Source organism: Panthera onca, chromosome A2 (genome assembly GCF_046562875.1).
Source record: "Panthera onca isolate mPanOnc1 chromosome A2, mPanOnc1 haplotype 2, whole genome shotgun sequence".
NCBI lineage: Eukaryota > Metazoa > Chordata > Mammalia > Carnivora > Felidae > Panthera > Panthera onca.
This window is the reverse complement of record NC_138340.1, coordinates 64,883,840-64,903,828: the sequence shown is the minus strand read 5'-3', so window position 1 is coordinate 64,903,828 and position 19,989 is coordinate 64,883,840. Positions and strand designations below refer to the sequence as shown.

At 49.2% G+C, this 19,989-nt stretch overlaps 1 protein-coding gene across 1 annotated transcript in view; it reads right to left on the bottom strand.

Annotated features, from left to right (window-relative positions):
- The window catches only part of VWC2 (von Willebrand factor C domain containing 2), a 124,572-nt gene that overhangs the window by 87,910 nt on the left and 16,673 nt on the right, over positions 1 to 19,989 (bottom strand). Inside the window, exon 3 of the mRNA XM_060632086.3 lies at positions 11,281 to 11,410. Within this exon, the coding sequence (XP_060488069.1) occupies positions 11,281 to 11,410 (130 nt within the window). The remainder of the gene's footprint in view (positions 1 to 11,280; positions 11,411 to 19,989) is intronic.

Below are 19,989 nucleotides of genomic sequence, written 5' to 3'. Positions count from 1 at the left end.
GTGGTGATGTGTTCAACCCTCACGCCAACCCTGCAGGGCACCTACGGGTTGTCTCCCCATCTGCAGGTGAAGAAACGGAAGTCGCTAAGAAAATTAAACAAGGGGACAGGGATTCACCTGGGAAGTCACATCTGCTTAGCTCCAAAGCCAGGATTTCCACACTGCAGCTTCAAAACATTTAGTCTCACTTGACCACTTGAAATGCCGAGCAAAGCCTTTGTCTTCCAATGGAGCCTACTACGTCCTTTTCCAAGGGTTCCCAGCCCCACACCCAGAATGAATGCTGCAGTTTAAATATATTTGTGCCAAATAAATAAATAAATAAATTTGTGCCACTTCCGTCCTAAAGACTCTTCTCGGGCGCCTCACTGCCTTGGGACTTAATCTGACCTCGCATGTGGCAGCAAGGTTCTTGGTGAGCTCGTCTGTGCCCCAGCTCTCTCCTACCTCCAAGGCCTGTGGGACTATCCCAGCCCCTAACCGGGTGCCTTGGCTCCTGCCCAGGACCCCAACTCTTGGTTCCTCCTGCTTCTAGAGCCCCCAGAGTGCTCCTCCCTCCTCTCCCATGTGCTTCTCAGCTCAGGAGCGGCAGGGGCGGGGTGGGGGGGGGGTCCTGGTTCCCTCACAGGATCTGTGTTTCCAGAACTCTTCCCTTCTGCCAATGTATCTCCTGTATCACACAGTGAGGATCAGTCAGTATTATGACCACTTCTAAACCCATCATGTAATGTAACTGTTACAAGATATCCACATATGTAGCCATGTGTCCATTACACAAGAACAAAAAGGGTGCAGAGAAATCAAGCTGCTTGATCAAGCTTCTACTCTGGACACCTCACTGGATTACCGGGCAGGGCAAGAACTCCTTCTCACATCGATGACTTTCAGAACCATTTAAATCCTGTTCAAAGCGATCTTGTTAAGAAGGCAGCAAAGCATAACACGTTGCGGAAAAAAATGCCACGAGACATTTCAGGGTTTAGGTGCCTGCTATTAAAAACAATAAGCAACAATTTCTATAAATTAACAAAAGGTTTAGCAAGGTTATCACAAAACCAGAAGCTTTTGCTCACGTGCACGACCTTCTGTAAAACAACGTGATGATACGCATCACAATCGTAAAAATGTTCCAAACCTTTGACCTGATCATCTCACTGCTGGGAATTTATCCAAATGAAATGATTCAAAAACAAATAAGGGCCATGCACACGGTCATGTTTACTGCAGTCTCACTCAGGTTTTCCCCTCTCCCTCGCCATGGTCATCATAAATCCGAGCAAAGTAGCAGACGCAAGTTATTTACAGGACAACGTCCCCTCTACACTATGAGCTCATTACAGGCAGGCACCATAACTTGCCTCATCTTTGGGTCTGCAGTAAAATAAATAGAAATTGACTCAAGGTTTTATAAAAGCAACACACGCAGGGGCACACGCACGCACATACACACACACACACACACACACACACGCTTCTCTCCAATAATCTGAAAGAAGAGCCAATTATTCAACAAAAGAACATATTTAATTACAGTGTCTCCCCAATTCTTACATCAGACTTCAAGGTGATTAGGAGCTGTGGCTTTGGAGAAGCAACAGTGAAATTAACTTTCTGTAAGAAGCAGGCCAGAGAGGGGCGCCTGGGGGGCTCAGTCGGTTAAGCATCCAACTTTGGCTCGACTCATGGTCTCAAGGTTCTTGGGTTCATGCCCCACGAAGAGCTCTGTGTGGACAGCTCGGAACCTGGAGCCTGTTTCAGATTCTGTGTCTCCCTCTCTCCGTCCCTCCCCTGCTCACACTCTGTCTCTCTCTCAAAAATAAATAAACATTAAAAAAAACAAAAACAAAAATAAAAAAAGCAGGCCAGAGAAGGTTTTCCAGGTGAGGACAGTTGAACACATGTCTGCACCAAGAAGGGATACAAAAAAAGGGACACCAGGTCTGGTCCTCAGCAAGATCAAAGGTACCATGTAAAGGAGAAATGGCCAAACCTGGTGGACACTAGTTTGTGACCCGAGTCCCTGCTTTGTCTGAAATTGATGATCAAATGCAGTTCAGTCCGACTTTAGGAAACATACCAAAAATTAAACAATTTTTTTTTAAAAATCTGCTATCATACACTTTCTGTCTAGAAGTTTACAAGTACCACATACTTAACTCAGAAAAACAATTCTTCATAATAATCAGGTAGCAACCACTGTGGGCCGGTCTGCGTCTGGCTTGGTTTATTCACCTTACAGATCAGATTCTGTCCCAATGTTTACAAACCAAAGTGTCCTTTTAAGCTGCTCGCAAATTTACAAAGAAGAGCTGCTAATGCAAAGGTCTCAGGAGGAGTGGAAGCGAAGTAAGCTCCTGAAGTCAAGCACACACCCCCTCTCCGTCCCTCCTCTTTCCCTAACTTGTCAGAAAGGAGAAGACCCAGGAGGGATTGGGGTTTCTCTGATGACCCAGAGAATCTGAGCCTGGAAGGTACAACCTCAAGCCCAGAGTGTTAGGTAGGGGAGTGAGGAGAAACGCCAGGGGACGTCCAAAAGCTTCCCTCCAGAATAAATAATTGATGCTCACTGGGCTTTATGAAGATTAATGGCATGCCATCCGACTCGTTATTCCCACAGCACCAGAATGTAGGCAAAACAGAAGGCATGTTGGCACTCTGGTCATTTTGATCTATGCTGGGAAATGCTGACGGAAGTTGAATGCAACTTGGGCATTTGTAAAAAACAAAATTCACTTATGGATCATTCTTTGAATGGAACTTGGACATTTGTAAAAAAAATTCATTTATGGATCATTCTTTCAATAGAACTTGGACATTTGTAAAAAAAATTCATTTATGGATCATTCTCCAGCAAATTGTTCACTAGGAAGTCACTTCCTCTGAAAAGCAGCATTGTGGCGTATCCCTCTTGGCAGGTCAGATTTATTACCCTTCTCGCTCTTGCTTTGGCTGCTGGGAAGCTCAGAGTCGAACCTGCTGTCCACCTGCAGGGGCACATGCATCGGCAGGTGGAGACCACAGATCGGGGCAGCCTTTTGACTTGCCATGCGGTCGTTTCTCTCTGCCCCGATGTTTCAATGTATAAAATATTACTACGTGTTATATATTTCCAGAAACTCTAAAATGTCAAGAGAAACAACAAGTGTAAAAGAATGCATCCGGAAATGCATCCAATTCTCCGAATGATCTCATTCGTGTCTAAAACCTCACAGGTCCTCTGTGTGCTTCTTTCTCCTTACCCTTGACCAGGAGGACATATCAAAGGAGAGAAAAAACCATTGTGTCTGAAACAGGTGGTTCTCGAAGGGAGGTCCCCACACTGGCAGCAACAGAAACACCCAGAAGCATGGCGGCTCTTGATCTCTGGGTCGGGAGTTCAAGCCCCAGAATGAGTGTAAAGCTTTAAAAACATGCAAATTCTCACAATGCCTGGGTGGCTCAGTCGGTTAAGCATCAGACTCTTGATCTCCGCCCAGGTGGTGATGCCACGGTTCGTGAGTTTGAGCCCTGAGTCGGGCTCTGTGCTGACAGTGCAGAGGCTGCTTAGGATTCTCTCTCTCTCTGCCCCTCCCTTGCTTATGTGCTCTCTCTCTCTCTCTCAAAATAAATAAAAACTTAAAAAATTTTAAAAACAAATGCAAATTCTTAGACCCCAGGCCAAACCTTCCGGATCAGGAACTCTGGGGGTGGAGCCCAACTGGTCCATGTTTTAGCAAGTCCTGGAGGCAATTCTGATGCCCACCATGGTTTAGCTGGGTGAAAGGTGTGTCCTGGAGCCTGAGATCCCTGCAGAGCACTGTAGGTGCAGGAGACCCGCAGGCACCCAGTGACCTCTGTTCTCCCTGCATTCGCAGCCCCAGGTCCCGGGAAGCTGAATCATCAAAAGGAAGAGTCTAGAATGACAAGGAGAAGCAACACTTGAAGGAGGCAGAGAGGTATCTATAGCACAAGCGAGGAAAAAATCAAATGGCGGTTGTGTGCGGGGAGCTCGACTACGGACAGGGTAAGTGCATCCGAAGCCACCCGCCAGTTTCCTGGCTTTGTATTCCTCTGTTTCTCCCTGACTGCCTTTTTCACGTTAGATAAATATTTTTAGTGGGCCATGTTGAGTTCCTTTGTTGATTTTAATTAGTGTTCGAAGAATTCAAATACGCACCCGAATTTATCACAGTCTACTGTGGATTCACACTAATTTAATTTCACTAAAACAGATCCAAGTTTTTTCCCCTCTCATGTCTGCTCTAGAAGTAGGCCCTGTCACACAGCTGCAATGTTATGGAAGTAGATGAGGGGGACAGCAGCTCAGTATGCAAGCCTCGGGGACAAGACTTGTCTCTCTGATCAGTGGAAGGAGGAGAAGGACACTGAGGTCCAAAGAGTTGCGAATCCCCATCACCTTTTTCCTCTCTTTTTTATCTCTCCACTTGCTTTCTATGTGTTGGAATTGTTTAGTCATTTATCAGAAAGAGATATTCCATGTCCCCCCAAATATATGGGCTGCTTTGCCCTGGCTTAAGAAGTGTTGTTTGATGAACGGCGTTTCTTAATTTTAACAAAGTCCAATTTACCAATCCTTTCATCGTGGTGAATATTTTGAGTGTTCTCTAAGTTAATCTTTCCCTACTCAAAATCATAAAGACGGTCTCCTATGTTTTCCTCTAAGAGTATTATTATTTTAACTTTCCTATCTAAATGCTATTTGGAATTTTTTTTTTCAACAGTGTGACACAAAAGGCAAGGTACCCTCCTACCTTCTACCCAATCAACCTAGCACCATTTGTTGGAATGATTCTCCACAGTACTGCGGTATCAGCATAATCTCCTGGTCTTTATTTCTGGGTCTTTTCTGATTCTATCCTGCTCTCATTTGTCAGTCTTTTTATCTTTGGGATGTTCATTACGTTCACCGTGTACCTGTTCCAGCTTTTGTGGTTCTCCTTCAGTATTTCCCTGGCTACTCTTTAACATTTACATTCCCGTGTGGATTTGAGAATCGGTTTGGTAATATCCACACACGCGCACAGACACCACTGGGCTTTTTTACCGGAATTGTGCTGAACCAATAGCTAAATTTGAGGCAGGCTGACGTTTTTACATTACTGACTCTTCCAGTTATGAACATGGTACATCCTTCCACTTACTTAGGCCTTTTTTCATTTCTCTCAATAAAGCTTTAAGGTTTTTAACTGTGGCGGGGCGCCTGGGGGGCTCAGTCGTTAAGCGTCTGACTCTTGATTTCAGCTCAGGTCACGGTTTCATGGTTCGTGAGATCAAGCCCCATGTCAGGCTCTGTGCTGTCAGCACGGAGTCAGCTGGGGATTCTCTCTCTTTGATTTTCTCCGCCCCTCCCTTGCCCTCTCTGTCTCTATCTCTCTCAAAATAAATAAAATTTTAAAAAATATTTCAAAAAAATTTTTAACGTTTATTTTTGAGAGACCCAGAGAGAGACAGAACACAAGTCGGGGAGGGGCAGAGAGAGAAGGAGACACAGAATCTGAAGCAGGCTCCCAGCTCTGACCTTTCATCACAGAGCCTGACGCGGGGCTTGAACTCATGAACCGCAAAGCCAAAGTCAGATGCTTAACCAACTGAGCCACCCAGGCGCCCCTAAAAAAACATTTTTAACCATGGCAATCTTGCCATATTGTGTTAGATTTACCTCTAGGTATTTAATATTCATGATGTTACTTGAAAGACTACCTTTTAATTCATTTCTATTTGCTGCTGGTATATAGAAATACCACTGATTTTTACATATTTATTTTGTACAACAACTCTGTATCAAGTATTAATTCCGATATTTGTAGTTTCCTTTATATTTTTAATGGACAAAATCATTTACCTTTAAATAGTGAAACACTTTAAAAGTATTTCCGTAAGATTGGTGTTATTTTTTTGGTAAAGATTTTGGAAAGATTCAATGGTGAGGCCAAATGATAGGTTTTTCCTTGTAAGAAGGATCTTGGTATGAGTATCTCTCTCTCTCTCTCTCTCTCTCTCTCTCACACACACACACACACACACACCATTCAGTTCTGTCCAGCTCACTACATGTGGTTTAATCGAGATCTTTTCTTACTCTCTGAAATACATGGGAGAAAAAAAAAAAAACACTAATTCTTAGTGCTTCTCACAACATTTTCACAAAAGTGTCTCCAATCATTTAAAGTCTCAGTATTTTTCTTAAAAATTTTATAAAAGTTTTCATTTCTTTCCCTCCCAAAAGCCATATTTATTTTCTCGTGGAAATACGGTTGCAAAAAACTAGTCGACCCTGGAACAGTGCAGGGGTTTAGGGCACTGACCCCTGTGCAGTCACAAATCTCTGTATGACTTTTGACTCCCCCCCTAAACTTCACCACTCACAGCCTACGGGTTGACCAGAAGTCTTACTGATAGATCACACAAGGAGTTGATTAACACATATTTTGTATGGTGTATGCATTAAATGTCATACTCCTGAAGTTAGCTGGAGAAGAGAAAATGTTAAGAAAATCACGAGGAAGCAAAAACACATTTATAGAACTGTCCTATGTTTACTGGGAAAACATCTGTATGCAAGTGGACCCACAGTTTAAACCTGTGTCAGTCAAGGGTCAACTGTATTTTCAGAAGCACGGATACTCCAGCAAGATATACCACCTTTGTACTCAGGGCTTTATGCTCCTGGAAGTACATTGTACTACCTTGGATATGTTCTTCCCCTTCAGACAATCAGAGTTGATCCTAACAAGGCCCAGAGTCAAGGTCATGCCCCACTTGCATGCCTGTAGGGGAGCACACAGGTGCAGAACAGAGTCTCCCGATCTCCAATGTGGCAAGTGTCTGAGACAAAGGGGCTTTACTGGAACGAGTGCTGTGAACCTCATCTGTGAAGTGCGCCTGTTACCAGAGCACACCTGACATCTTGAAAGTCTGTATAAATAATATTCACTGTTTGTATCACTGCGAACAGCGGGGAGAAAAAAACGCAGCGCCACCCAAACCATTTTATCAAAAGAAAATCCTTGGGAGATTGATCTACACAAGTCACCAAAGTGAATATATTAAGTGCACTTGATTTGTGATCATTTATTTATACCCCATGCATTCCAGGTTTCAAACTTTTGCTCCCTTGACGCAAGTGACTTTGACAGCTTGCAACTCAACTGTAATTTTCCTTCTGTCGGGAGAAGGAGGTATTTAAGGCGATAGGTCAAAACATTAGAGTATGCAGAGTAAAGGCTTGTTTACTGAGATCAAGACTTAAAACCTTCCTTATTCCATCCAAGCTATGTCTATCCAAGCATTGAATTTTGTATAAGGAGCTGGTTTTTTAATATATTTTTTTAATGTTTATTTTTGCGGGGGAGGGGCAAGCGGGGGAGGGGCAGAAAAGCAAGGGAAGAGAGGATCCTAAGTAGGCTCTGAGCTGTCAGTGCAGAGCCTGATGCGGGGCTCGTACTCACAAACCATCAGATCATGACCTGAGTCGAAGTCAGATGCTCAACCGACTGAGCCATCTGGGAGCCCCATGCATTGTTTTTGATGTCCTAGAATCTGGGATTCCACGTGTAATTTTTTCTTACAAAAACATTGTTTTATGTGTGTGCGTGGCAGGGATGAACTCTAAATTATTCACTAATCTCGGTCAATGATTACAGAGAACTCATGCTCACTAGAAACTCTTCATTTCTCAAGTCAATTTTTTGCTAGGAATGTCAAACGCCATTTAATCTGTGAAGGTCAGAATACCCTATGGCCTTGGCGGCTGAAAAACCACATTCTATCTGGAGAATATGGTATAGCAAAACTTACTAGCATTTATACGATTAGGCACATTTAAATTTCTTCTTACTTGTACGCCTGAAAATAAAAAAGTTGTTGATGTTCTGACATAACTGGATCAAAACCTTTTAATACAAATCCTTCTAGAATCTGTAATCCTTCTTGAATCTGGTTTTAAAAAGCATATTTCTGCTCCTTCTAAGACTCTCGAATACACCATCCCCAAATCCTGCTTTATTCCATTCCATGCTGTCTCTCAAAGTAAGAATCCTTCAAATTTTAACATACACACACCAATAAGGAATTGGTTCAAAAACACACTGTGACTGCCACAGGGGCGGGGTGGGGAGTTGGGAGGGATAGGTGAAGGGGTTCCAGAGGTATAAACTTTCAGTTATAAAATCCATGTCAAAGGGGCGCCTGGGGGGCTCAGTCGGTTAAGCATCCGACTTTGGCTCAGGTCATGATCTCACGGTTTGTGGGTTCGAGCCCTGCGTTGGGGTCTGTGCTGGCAGCTGGGAGACTGGAACCTGCTTCAGATTCTGGGTCTCCCTCCCTCTCTCTGCCCCTCCCCTGCTCATGCTCTGTCTCTCTCGGTCTCAAAAACAAAACAAACATTAAAAAAAAATTTAAATCCATGTCATGGAGATGAAAAAAAAGATAATTTCTTTTGTTTAATGTGTATTTATTATTTTGAGAGAGAGAGAGAGATGCAAGCAGGGGAAGAGCAGAGAGAGAGGGACACACAGAATCCGAAACAGACTCCAGGCTCTGAGTTGTCAGCACAGGGCCCAATGCTAGGGCTCGAACCCACGGACTGTAAGATCACGACCTGAGCCAAAGTTGGACAATTAACCGACTGAGCCACCCAGGCGCCCCCTGAAAAAAGATAATTTCTAAAGATAGTTCTCTGACTCTATACCTAACCGGGACAAATCCTAAGAGTAAAAAGAACTGCAAAGAAAGATCTTGAACTTTACTCAGTAGGCTTCATGCTGGTGATGGTATAAATAGAAGGTCTCCAGTGTACATTTACGGGAAAGAACAAACTAGTAGATGTATGGATGGCACGGGGTTACAGACAGACATGGGGAAAAGCAGGGATAAAGACAGAGGTCAAAAGAGATACGCAAAACGGCAAAACGTTAGCCATAGGTAAATATCGTGAAAGGTATACACCTGTTCGTTGTGCCATTATAAATGGTTTTAAACCTTTATACAGTTTCATGGATTGGATGGAGTGTCTGGGTGGCTCAGTGGGTGAATTCAGCATCCGACTCTTGATTTCAGCTCAGGTCATGATCTCACAGTTTGTGGGATCAAGCCCCAAGTCGGGCTCTGTGCTAACAGCGTGGAGCCTGCTTGGGATTCTCTCTCTCTCTCTCTCTCTCTCTCTCTCTCTCTCTTTCTCTCTCTGCCCCTTACTCGCTTATGTGCCCATGTGTACTCTCTTTCCCTGTCAAAATAAACATTTTTTAATGTGTTTATTTTTGAGAGACAGAGAGAGAGAGAGCATGTGAGCAGGGGAGGAGTGAAGAGAGAGGGAGACAGAGGATCCAAAGCAGGCTCTGGGCTGATGGCAGTGAGCCCGACACAGGGCTCAAATTCATGAACTGAGAGATCATGACCTGAGCTGAAGTCAGATGCCTAACTGACTGACCCACCCAGGCGCCTTTAAATAAACTTTTTTTTTTTTTTTAAAGTTTCAGGGATTGAAAATTCCTCAGAGATTGAAATCCCATCTTCTCATCTTTCAGAAACATCCAAAGATTCCCTATCAAACTCCAAAACTTTGTTTCTGATTGTGCGTGGCAAGAGAAATAACAGTATCTTAGATACTTAAGATACCAGATCTGTGGGCAACCCATATTTAAATCAATCACTAAACAGCACTGACTCAATAAGAGGTTACTTGTGCAGTACACAGCCCTGCACCCAGCCCCTGAGCTGGTGCTGCAGCCTAGAGATGAGCCGCCCTCATCTCCGAGGGACCCCAGGCACCGACCCACGCCTCTGCAGGTTTCCTTCACTCCACACCCCAGCGAGGGCCGCCAGCCTCTCTAGCAGCCTCTCCTTCCCCACCCCGACTCCATTCCTGCCAGTTCTAACAAACCCTAGCAGAGAAAGCCACACTGATGCCCTTCCCACCCCGCAGCTGTTCGTGTGACCTGATTTTGCAAAGAGCTTAGTCTGTGCTCAAACGCCCCCCACCCTGCTCGATCGCATGGAATCTCGTGGCATCATGCCCCGTGGTTTTCGTTCTTCAGGATTAACACACGCAGAAAAGCGACCCCACGGAAAGCGGCTCTACAAGAGCTCTAACGCTGTCCGCTTACGTTCAAAAGGCCGTGCAAACCATGCCTCCACAGGGTGGCCCTTTCCACCTCCAACGCAGCGAGCTTGGTCTTCCTGGACTATCCTTCTTCCCCAGAAACTCGACTCCCCCTCCTGCACGTGTATCATGGTGGTGAAGTCCGGTACCTGCGTCTACCTCGCGAAGGGTATCGTGGCGCCCCACCACCCACACGGCTTTGACTGGCACGACTGCAGAACCTGAGCATCGTCTCAAACACCGGCAACAGCCCCGTATAACCACCGGCCACCTGCAAAGCCCGCATCGCACAGCTTCCAGCTCGGGCCTACAACCCCAGAGCGACGCCCCTCCCCTGAAACGCTCAGGCCGGGGGAACTGCTTTTGCCTCTCTGAGCCAATCTGCGGCTGTGGCCAGGAGCCCTCAGGCCACGCCCTGGGGCCCTGCAGACATCACCGGAGTCCTCTCGAAGGGGCGGGACTCGAACTCCCGAAGATGTGGTCATGAAGCCAGAGTCCGCTCACTTCCAGCTCAAAGGCTTTACCACGCTGTCCTCTTGAGCCATCTCTCTTCGGCCCACTCTCCCTGGGAACACCCTCCTGTCACATCCCCTCTTCCAGTGCGGCACCCAGAACGGCACTCAGTACTTCGGGTACAAAGTACTTCTCGTTATTCAGGATGAGAAAACGCTGTCCCTTCATAAATTATGATCAAGGACATCCTGCCGTTTCTTCTCCGTAAACCAGATGAGGCTTTTGATCTACCACGGGCTCTCACCGGAGAGGGGGTTTCTCTTCCTGCCTGATTTACTTATGAAAAATATTCAATTATGCTCCCGGTTTAATTCACTTAGTAATGAAAAGCAAATGAGCCCGGCCGGCCTGTTTGATTTGTCTTGGAAGGAGAGAAACTGCTTTGCAAGAACAAACAAAGTTAAATTAAAATGAACGACTCTCCTCACTCTGGAAATCGAAATTCTCCACAAAGCACTTCTCGATGCCCTAGAACACGGGGCCGACCCCAACTAGAGACAGCACGCCTCCTGATTGTCCCCTGGGGCCAGCGGTCACGTGCTGGGCCCACAAGGGTGCGTGGACACACATCCCAACTCACTCATGCACGCGGCTTTGTGTTTCACGGACCACGAAGCAGGCGGTAAACACATGCAGGACGCGGCCCCGTCGATGGGCATCTCGCTTACCATTTTTGCAGATGGGGCAGCACTGGTCAGGCTCGTACACGGGGTCCACACACTCCGTCTGTGGACACGCGGACACTGTGCACAGCACCTCTCCGTTGGCTTCGCAGCGGCACCGCTCACACGGAGAGACCTGGAACACAAGCCCACGGTCGGGTCAGACCTCCTGTCCTCCTTACCATACAGACTCATGTCTTCCTTCCCCCCAGACTTCCTTGGAAGACCCTGCCCCCCCGACATGGTTTAAGAATGTAAAAAATTATCCAGAGGTGCCTACGAGACTCAGTCGGTTAAGCGTCCAACTCTTGGTTTCGGCTCAGGTCGGGATCTCGAGGTTGGTGAGTTCAAGCCCCGTGTTGGGCTCTGTGATGACAGTGTGGAGCCTGCTTGGGATTCTCTCTCCCTCCCCACCCTCTCTCTCTCTCTTTGTTGCTGGCTCTCTGCTCCTCTCCCACTTGGATGCTTTGTCTCTCTCAAAACAAATAATTTTTTTTTTTAAGTTAAAAAAAGAAATATGCAGCCCAGTGGTTTGCAAAGTGGGAACAAAACCAGAGTGCCAGAGCAGAGACCGGCTCCTTCGGGGGCACCTGGCCTGTCCCTCTCAACCCCGTGCGGAGAGGCCGTGACTTAGGGACCCACACCTTGTGCCTTTTTACCAGCCTTCTTCTGAAGACAGGTCTTTCTTTCCACGTTGAACGGACAATTCACCGTATCGAATTCTTGCCTCATTGTCATGCAGGTGAGCTGCGGTCCCCCACCCCTGCCAGGTGCCACCCGGCTAGCCTGGGACACTCCCATGTTTGCACGGAGTAGACAGGAAGGGGAAGGGGCAAGGAGAGGAGGGACCTGGCCCGGCCTGGAGCTGTGTGGATATGACCTCACTTAACCCCCACGGCAGCACTAGGTGCCGGCTCCTGCACCACGGCCCTGCGTGCTGATCAGGAGGCTGAGGCTCAGGTGACAGGCAGTTGGCCAAGGACAGACCTTGTGTGAGAGCCCAGGTGCTCCCCCCTCCCCTCCCCTGCCCCGGGGCTCTCCATCCATCACCCAGGGCAGCTGCGGCCCTCTCTGTGCTGGGCTGGTGCTTGCTTTGCTGTACTTGTGGCCACTGGCCCAAATTCCCCCTTCTGGATCATTCCAATCAAGCACAATAGCATTCCTGGAAAGGTTGCAGGCCCCCAGCTCCCCATCCCGCCATAGCCACAGCCCACACCATGATGGATTTTTTTCCTGGAAATCCCCGACACGGGGATCTGTCACCTGGGTTGACCCAGGACAAAGCAGAAACAGCAGATGCAGACTCAGCAGTGGGATGCAGAAACAGACGCGATGTGGAGACGTGCCTTAAAGGATCGTGGAGCGGGAAGGTGACACGTGGAGCATCCCGGGGCGGGGGCCCCAGGTGACTGACCGTGCTGCACCCACCACCCAGCCGGCGCACGTGATGTGGACAATGCCAACGACGCTCACGGATTCGCCTCTGTCTATCCAATGCCAGAAATAAAAGCTCAAATCTCCACCCAATGGCCTGGTTGGTGCACAAAGCAAACGCTCAGTTCATATTTAAGGTTTTTTTAATGTTTATTTATCTTTTAAAGAAAGCACAAGCGTGCATGAACGGGGGCGGGGCAGGGAGAGAGGGAGAGAGAGAGGATCCCAAGCAGCCTCTGTGCTGTCAGCGCAGGGCTCGATCTCATGAACTGTGAGGTCGTGACCTGAGCCGAAGTCAGGAGTAGGACGCTCAACTGACTGAGCCACCCAGGTGTCCCTGTATTTCGATTTAAAGGCTTTTCTCATGCACTAGACAGACCACAGCCAGCCTGGTTGGAAGTCATGGGACATCTGTGTGAGCAGGAGTGTGAATATGCATATGTGTGAGTGTGTGTGAGTGTATGAGTGAGTGTGGTGTGGGTATGTATGTGTGTGAGTGTATGAGTGTGTGTACGAGTGAGTGTGGAGGGTGTGGAGGTGTATGTGAGTGTATGAGTGAGTGTGGGTGTGTGAGTGTGAGTGTGTATATGAGTGAGTGTGGGGGTGGGGGTGGGTGAGAGTGTGTGTGTATATGAGTGAGTTAGTGTGGGGGTGGGTGAGGGTGTATATGAGTATGTATGAATGTATGAGTGTGTGTACAAATGAGTGTATGTACGAGTGTGTGTATGTGGGGTATGTGTGTGTACGAGTGAGTGTGTGTACGAATGAGTGTGTGTGCACGAGTGAGTGTGTGTGTGTACGAGTGAGTGTGGGGTGTGTGTGTGTACGAGTGAGTGTGTGTGTATGAGTGAGTGGGGGTGGGTGTAGGTGAGAGTGTGTGTATGTGTGAATGTATGAGTGTGTGCATGAGTGAGTGTGTACAAGTGAGTGTGTATGTGGGGGGGTGTATGAGTGAGTGTGGGGGGTGTGGAGGTGTGTGTGAGCGTATGAGTGAGTGTGGGTGTGAGAGTGTGTGTGTATATGAGTAAGTGAGTATGGGGGTGGGTGAGTGTGTATGAGTATGTGTGAATGTATGATGTGTGTACGAATGTGTGTGTGCACGAGTGAGTGTGTGTGTGTCCGAGTGAGTGTGGGGTGTGTGTGTGTACGAGTGAGTGTGTGTGGGATGAAACCTCAGAGCCGCCAGGACACAATCTGACCTGGGCTGCACGACAGCCCTGGAAGCCACAACCAGTCTGGCAACAACATAAGTGCACCTTTTCCAGGAGGCTGTTGGCACCACAAGGCCCTCTTGTACCAGGACGGACTTTGCTCTTTGCTACGGCTGCTGTCCTCGTGACTTTGTGTCTCCCACTAATTCCCCTTTCAGCCAGTAGCATCCTCCCGTCAAGGGTGGATTTACTCAGCCAGCGGGATGAGGGAAGGGTCTGGCGTTTTAAAAGCAGAGACCTTGAGTTGCAAGAGACAGGTCATGGTTCATCGCGTATCGGAGCCGTCAGCGGGAGGGCTGGGACGAAAGCCATAAGAAAGCAAACAGGGTGGAGTAGACGGTGGGGAGCCAGGCTCCCTGCCCCCAGAAGCAGCCAGGACGGTCCCATCTTAAGGGCAGGATAGTCCGAGAGGAACAAGAGGATCAGGAATCACGGGAGCCTGTCCTCAAGAGACGGGCCCGACCTGAACCCCACGGCCACCCAGGCTGCACTGCGGGGATGCAGGACACAGCTCATTTGGTTCAGGAATTTGAAAGAAGGGGAGATCAAGCCTCCCGTCTGTCCCCAAGGAGAGCTCCGTGAAAGACCACCGAGGTGCAAATGAGGATCACAGAGGCTGCAGGACCGGAGCCGGCCTTCCCGCACAAGGGAGCACACCCCGGGCGAGGCAGGCCTGGAAGTGAAGTATTTCTTCCTGCTCCTCATTCCACAACCTCACCGGGTCCCCAGTGTCCCCACGCCAGAGCCCATGGACGCCCACGGCCTGGGCGGCTACTTTCCTTTTGATTGAGTGACTGATTGATTGATTTTTAAGTGTATTTATTTATTGTGAGAGAGAGAGAAAGCACGAGCAGGGGGAAGGGTGGAAACAGAGGGAGAGAGAGACAATCCCAAGCAGGCTCTGCATGGTCAGCACAGAGCGCACAGAGCCCGATGCGGGGCTTGACCTCACGAACCGTGAGATCATGACCTGAGCTGAAGTCAGACCCCTAACCGACTGAGCCCCCCAGGTGCCCGATTGCAACTTTATCAAAAATTTAACTGTGAGTTCTGCTATCACAGAATACTTAGAAATCCTAGCTCGACTCCTGGGAGATTCGCTCGTGTCTCAAACATATGAGTTGAGGCTCAGAGGCAGGATCACTGGAAGCGAGTGGGTCACACTCAGGCCTCACCTCCTACACTGCTTGCCCTTCCCAAGCCCCAGGCCGAGGTTTGCACAGGGGGCACAGCCCCCCCGAGCCCCACACAGAGCCAGGCTGGCCAGAGCAGATGGCCAAGCCCCACCGGCACCCCCAGGGGACCCTGTGTCCACTGCTGTCCCACCTGGGCCAAGAGCCCCTGCACGCCGTTTGAGTCAGAGCTCCCCATCCAACCCCAGTCCCTGGGACCCTGCCCGGGACTGGGGTCACCTCACAGAACTCTCCGGCGTCCCACAGATGTCCTGCTGGGCCCCTCCACCCTTCTCTGGGTGTGTGGCCCTGATCACTGACGCTCAGACTTCATGGCACCGACGGCCTGGCCCGCCTCAACCCTGCACGCTGACTTACTGACAGCTCCCGGGCCTCAACTGACCGAGTCCATTGCTTTGCATGTCGATGCCTCACTAGCACAGTCCTGCCACCCAAGAAAGGCTCCCTGTTGTACGAACTCCACCTGTTCTAGCCCCAGCTCGCACGTCCTCCTCTAGGAAGGACAGCACAGGAGGACCAGGCCTCTCTTCTCATTACACCTGTCACAGTGCTCAGGTGGCCCAGGAAAGGTTGCTAAGTTGCAAACCACAAAAACCCACCTGCCTGCGTGAACTCAGCAGCCAGGAGTGGAAGATGCAGCCACACAAGTTCAGGGTCACCGGGTCATGGAGGAAGGGTGTGACCGGACCCAGCTGGACTCAGACCAGCTGTTCTCCCTGCAGTCAGTCCCACCAGCACCCTGCACCCCCACAAAGACTCGGCCCCACCTCTGCACCCCCCGCAAAGGCGGGCACCGCCCTGCCTCTGCACCCCCCCACCCACACACAGGCACCGCCCCGCCTCTGCACCCCCCCACCCAAACCAGGCACCGCCCCGCCTCTGCACCCCCCACCCACACGCAGGCACCACCAGAGGGTCCGTGGTATCCTAATGAGAGCAACCTTTGCTCAGGATCCTCTGTGCTGGAAACACGGGGACCCTCCACCGACAGAGAAGGGGACAGGCCGCCAAGAAGACGGGAAGCTACAGCCCATGATCCCAAGAACCTCGACACTGGGCTTGGCTCAGCAGTCATCGGGGCCCATCGGGCATTCTGGGTGACAGTGACCCTCTTTCTGGCTCATCTCACCGTGCCACACGCACGGTTGGCCCCTCCCCCACCCCGCCACTAGCAGGCGCGGGCGGCTGATCCCAGCATCTGGGGGAGGTTCGCCTGCCCCGTGGCGTCACTACATTCCAAGCAGCTGTTCTGACTCTAGCCGCCAGGTCTGAGCACCCCCAAAGCTGCAGTGTCCCCACCTGCCATCCCCTGTTCTCTGTCCCACTGCAGAAACCAGAAGTCAGCCCACCCAGTGCATGAATGCATCTGCGACCCGCAACACAGACTGCCAAGGCACGCTTAGGAGTCAAAGGTGGCAACCCTTTCTCCCCTTCCAAAGTTGTCCTTGCCCCGCCAGGCCCAACCTAACTTTAAAACAACAGTACCTCTACTTAGCAAATCACAACCTACATACGGTATCGCATGCCTTGTGACAGAAATACCCTTCTTTGCAACATAACGGTTACAAGAGAGACTCCCAAGCAGGCTCCATGTTCGGCTCAGAGCCTGATGCAGGGGTCAATCCCATAACCCTGTGATCATGACCTGAGCTGAAATCAAGAGCTGGATGCTTAAACGACTGAGCCACCCAGGAGCCCCATGAACACATGCAATTTAGACGCATCGCCCAGAAGAACATGTGGGCGTTTGAGGAAAAGTCTCCATCCTCAAGCAGCCAGTATGTGCCAGGAGTGGACAGAACATGGGTTGGATAAGGACAACAGGAACTGGGCGTGAGACTAAAGATAAGCTCTGTGGCATTCCTTCATTTGTCCGAGCCCTGAACCCAGATGGACCAATACCATTTCCACCATTTTCCTGGAAGGTAAGAGCACACGTGAGAGCTGGGAGTAGTTTAGAAGACTGTTAGCCAGCTACGCACCCTGGGGCCAGCCTCAGATCCAGGGTCTCCAGTCTGGGAATGCCATCCTGGCTTCCTCGGCCAACACTGCTCACGCAAATGACAGGTCTCAAAGTGGATCTAAGAAACTTACCTTGACACCTGAAGCAGAGCAAGGAGGGACAGACCTGTCTGAGCACGTTCTCAACAAAGCGACCATAAATACAACGTGCACAGCAGAGGCTCCAGAGAGAGATTAACTTGAGACTAACTGATAATTAGTTAGACCCTCGTAATGCTCAGTAATGACACACGTGTCTGCATCACACGTACACAGGCACGAAGGACGGTGAACTAAAGACTGAACCTATTTCTAAACAAGCAAGTAGGAACAGGAACCATGATTTATAGGTGGGACAATTCTTACAGGCGAAATGATGCCAACACAAGTGGATAGTGCTTCAATCAAGTGCCCTGTACACAAAGATCTCGACCAGACAGGTACAGAAGTGGAGTGGAGAACTTCTGTACGAGTTGTGCATAAGCAGCCGTGTACTTTAGCGCATGTATCTTATGTTAATGAACTCGGTGCCAATTAGGCGCTGATCTGTACGAAGCGCTGCCTTGTGTGATCTGTAACTGCGATTATAACCACTGTAACCGTGAGAAGGACCGGGATCCGAAATACTGCAGAAAGCACGTTGATTATGAATCTTGGTCCTGCCCGTGTCCCAAATCTCTTCCCACTCTGGGAGGCAGAAACTCACTTCAGACCCCTCCTCCTACTCTCTCCTGCCGGCACGGCAGATTCGTTCACCATCCACCGGCAGGCACCTGTTTTCCTCAAATCCGGCCTAAGCGCATCCTCCTGTTCCATGCTGCCAAAGAGAGCCATTGGCCGTGTGAGAGGCAGACAGTGCTGTGTGTCACCTGAATCCCGTTGCCTGGATGGCAACCACTGCTATATTCCAATCTGGAACTTTCTACCACGACTGCTTGAGAAGGTGCCATGAAACCTCACTGCCACCAAATAAATGCACTGGCTCCTGGTGGTTAGGGAGCAACTCTGGGCTAAACGCAGATGCTTCCTTAGGAGCAGACAAATGGGAGGCAGCAGCCTCCCCGAACGATTTCCCATGTTTTCCTACATGGAATTAATTTCAACACAGAGAAGACAGAGAAGCTGAGCTGAGTATAGATCCTTCTCATTGAAAGCCATTCAACATCAAATAACCTCTTCTCCCCACTTCTCTGTTTCCTCATCAGCAGAGGTCCTCCAGTAATAACCCCCAAACTTCTGGGTTCTGCAATGACGCAAAGTGAGATTAACGTGAAAACAAAGAGGGATGCTGAAATCTGGATTTCCCTCTACTCTCCTCTCTCCCGGTCCTTCCTGCCCTTCAACACCCCTTGAATTCTTCCAGGAGCGCTGGCTTGGAGCAGAGTCTCTGGTTCCAAGAACCCCAATCCCAGGCTGCTGGTGAGTAATCAACTCATCCCAGGGTGACTCAAGAGCAGGGCAGTGTCCCCATCACATCTGGGATTGTTACGGCAACGGAGCCGGTGCAAATATCCAGGCTCACTAGATACTGACTGAGTCAAGAAAGTGACGGTTAGGGGTGCCTGAGTGGCTCAGTCAGTTAAGCGTCCGACTCTTGATTTCAACTCCGGTCATGATCTCACAGATCATGAGTTCGAGCCCTAGGTCAGGCTCTGTGCTCAAGTACCAGGGATTCTCTCTCTCCTTCTCTCTGCCCCTCCTCTGCTTGCTCTTTCTTTCTCAAAATAAATAAGCTTTCAAAATTTCAAGAAAGAGCTGAAATGAACTTGGACAGCACATCATGAAAAACATAAAAAAAAAAAAATCTACAGCGTTGCCTCAGGAAGAGTCGGTCAGCGCCTTATGAACAGGCGCTCAGGGATCAGACACCCACACCCAAGGACAAGGAAATAAAGGTGAATCTCTCTACAGAGAGGGATCAAGATTTGGATTCCACATTTAATCCACTAATGGGAGAGAAGACACAGTCACTAGAATGAGTTGAACACTAAGGCAGTGACTTTACAGAAGGGATCCCAGGGCTTGTAAACGCATGTTTGGAAACCAAAAGGCAAAGTGCACGGCTGGAGCTGAGAAAACGCAGCCTCCAGATTCTGGAGCGATCGAGTCCCAGACTTAGGGCACAGATGTCACACCACACTCTTCCTTTTGCATATTTTTTTACCGTTCTCTTCTCTTTGCCTTTAAATAGCTACAATTTGTGCCAAGTAGCTGGGGATCCAGGCCCCCTTACTCACCCAAGGGACAAACTTCTTTTCAAATCCAACTATGGAAGATGTAAGATCTGGACGTGTCCAACCTGCAGATTTGGGGTGATGTACACACGGGTCCTGGGGCTGCGACACCAGGTCCCATCGCCAGCCCCCCAGGCTCCCTGCCCTCTGGACTCCTGCACTCTCAAAGGGAGGTATGAAGAAAATCCCACCACTCACCCCAGTGTTCAGTCTGGCTAGGGAGCTAGGGCATAAAGACACGGGAGAGAAGCTAACAGAATGGCAGACAGTGCCAGATGCTAAGTGAGCTGGGTGCATATTAAGAATTTTTAAGGCAGGGGCGCCAGGGGGCTCAGTCGGTTTAAGCGTCTGACTCTTGACTTTGGCTCAGGTCATGATCTCACAGTTCACGAGTTCGAGCCCTGTGTCGGGCTCTGGGCTGAAAATGCAGGGTCTGCTTGGGTTCTCTCCCTCCCTCTCTCTCTCTTTCTCTCTGCCCCTCGCTCACTTGCGCTGTCTCTCTCTCAAAATAAATGAACTTAAAAAAAAAAAAAGAATTTTCCAGGCAAAGTTGTGGGTTTTGGCTGGAACGAGAGTGAAGAGAGAAAACTCCAATATGCAGAGGATGCCATGGGGACAAGGTGCCCTTCCCAACATCCTAAG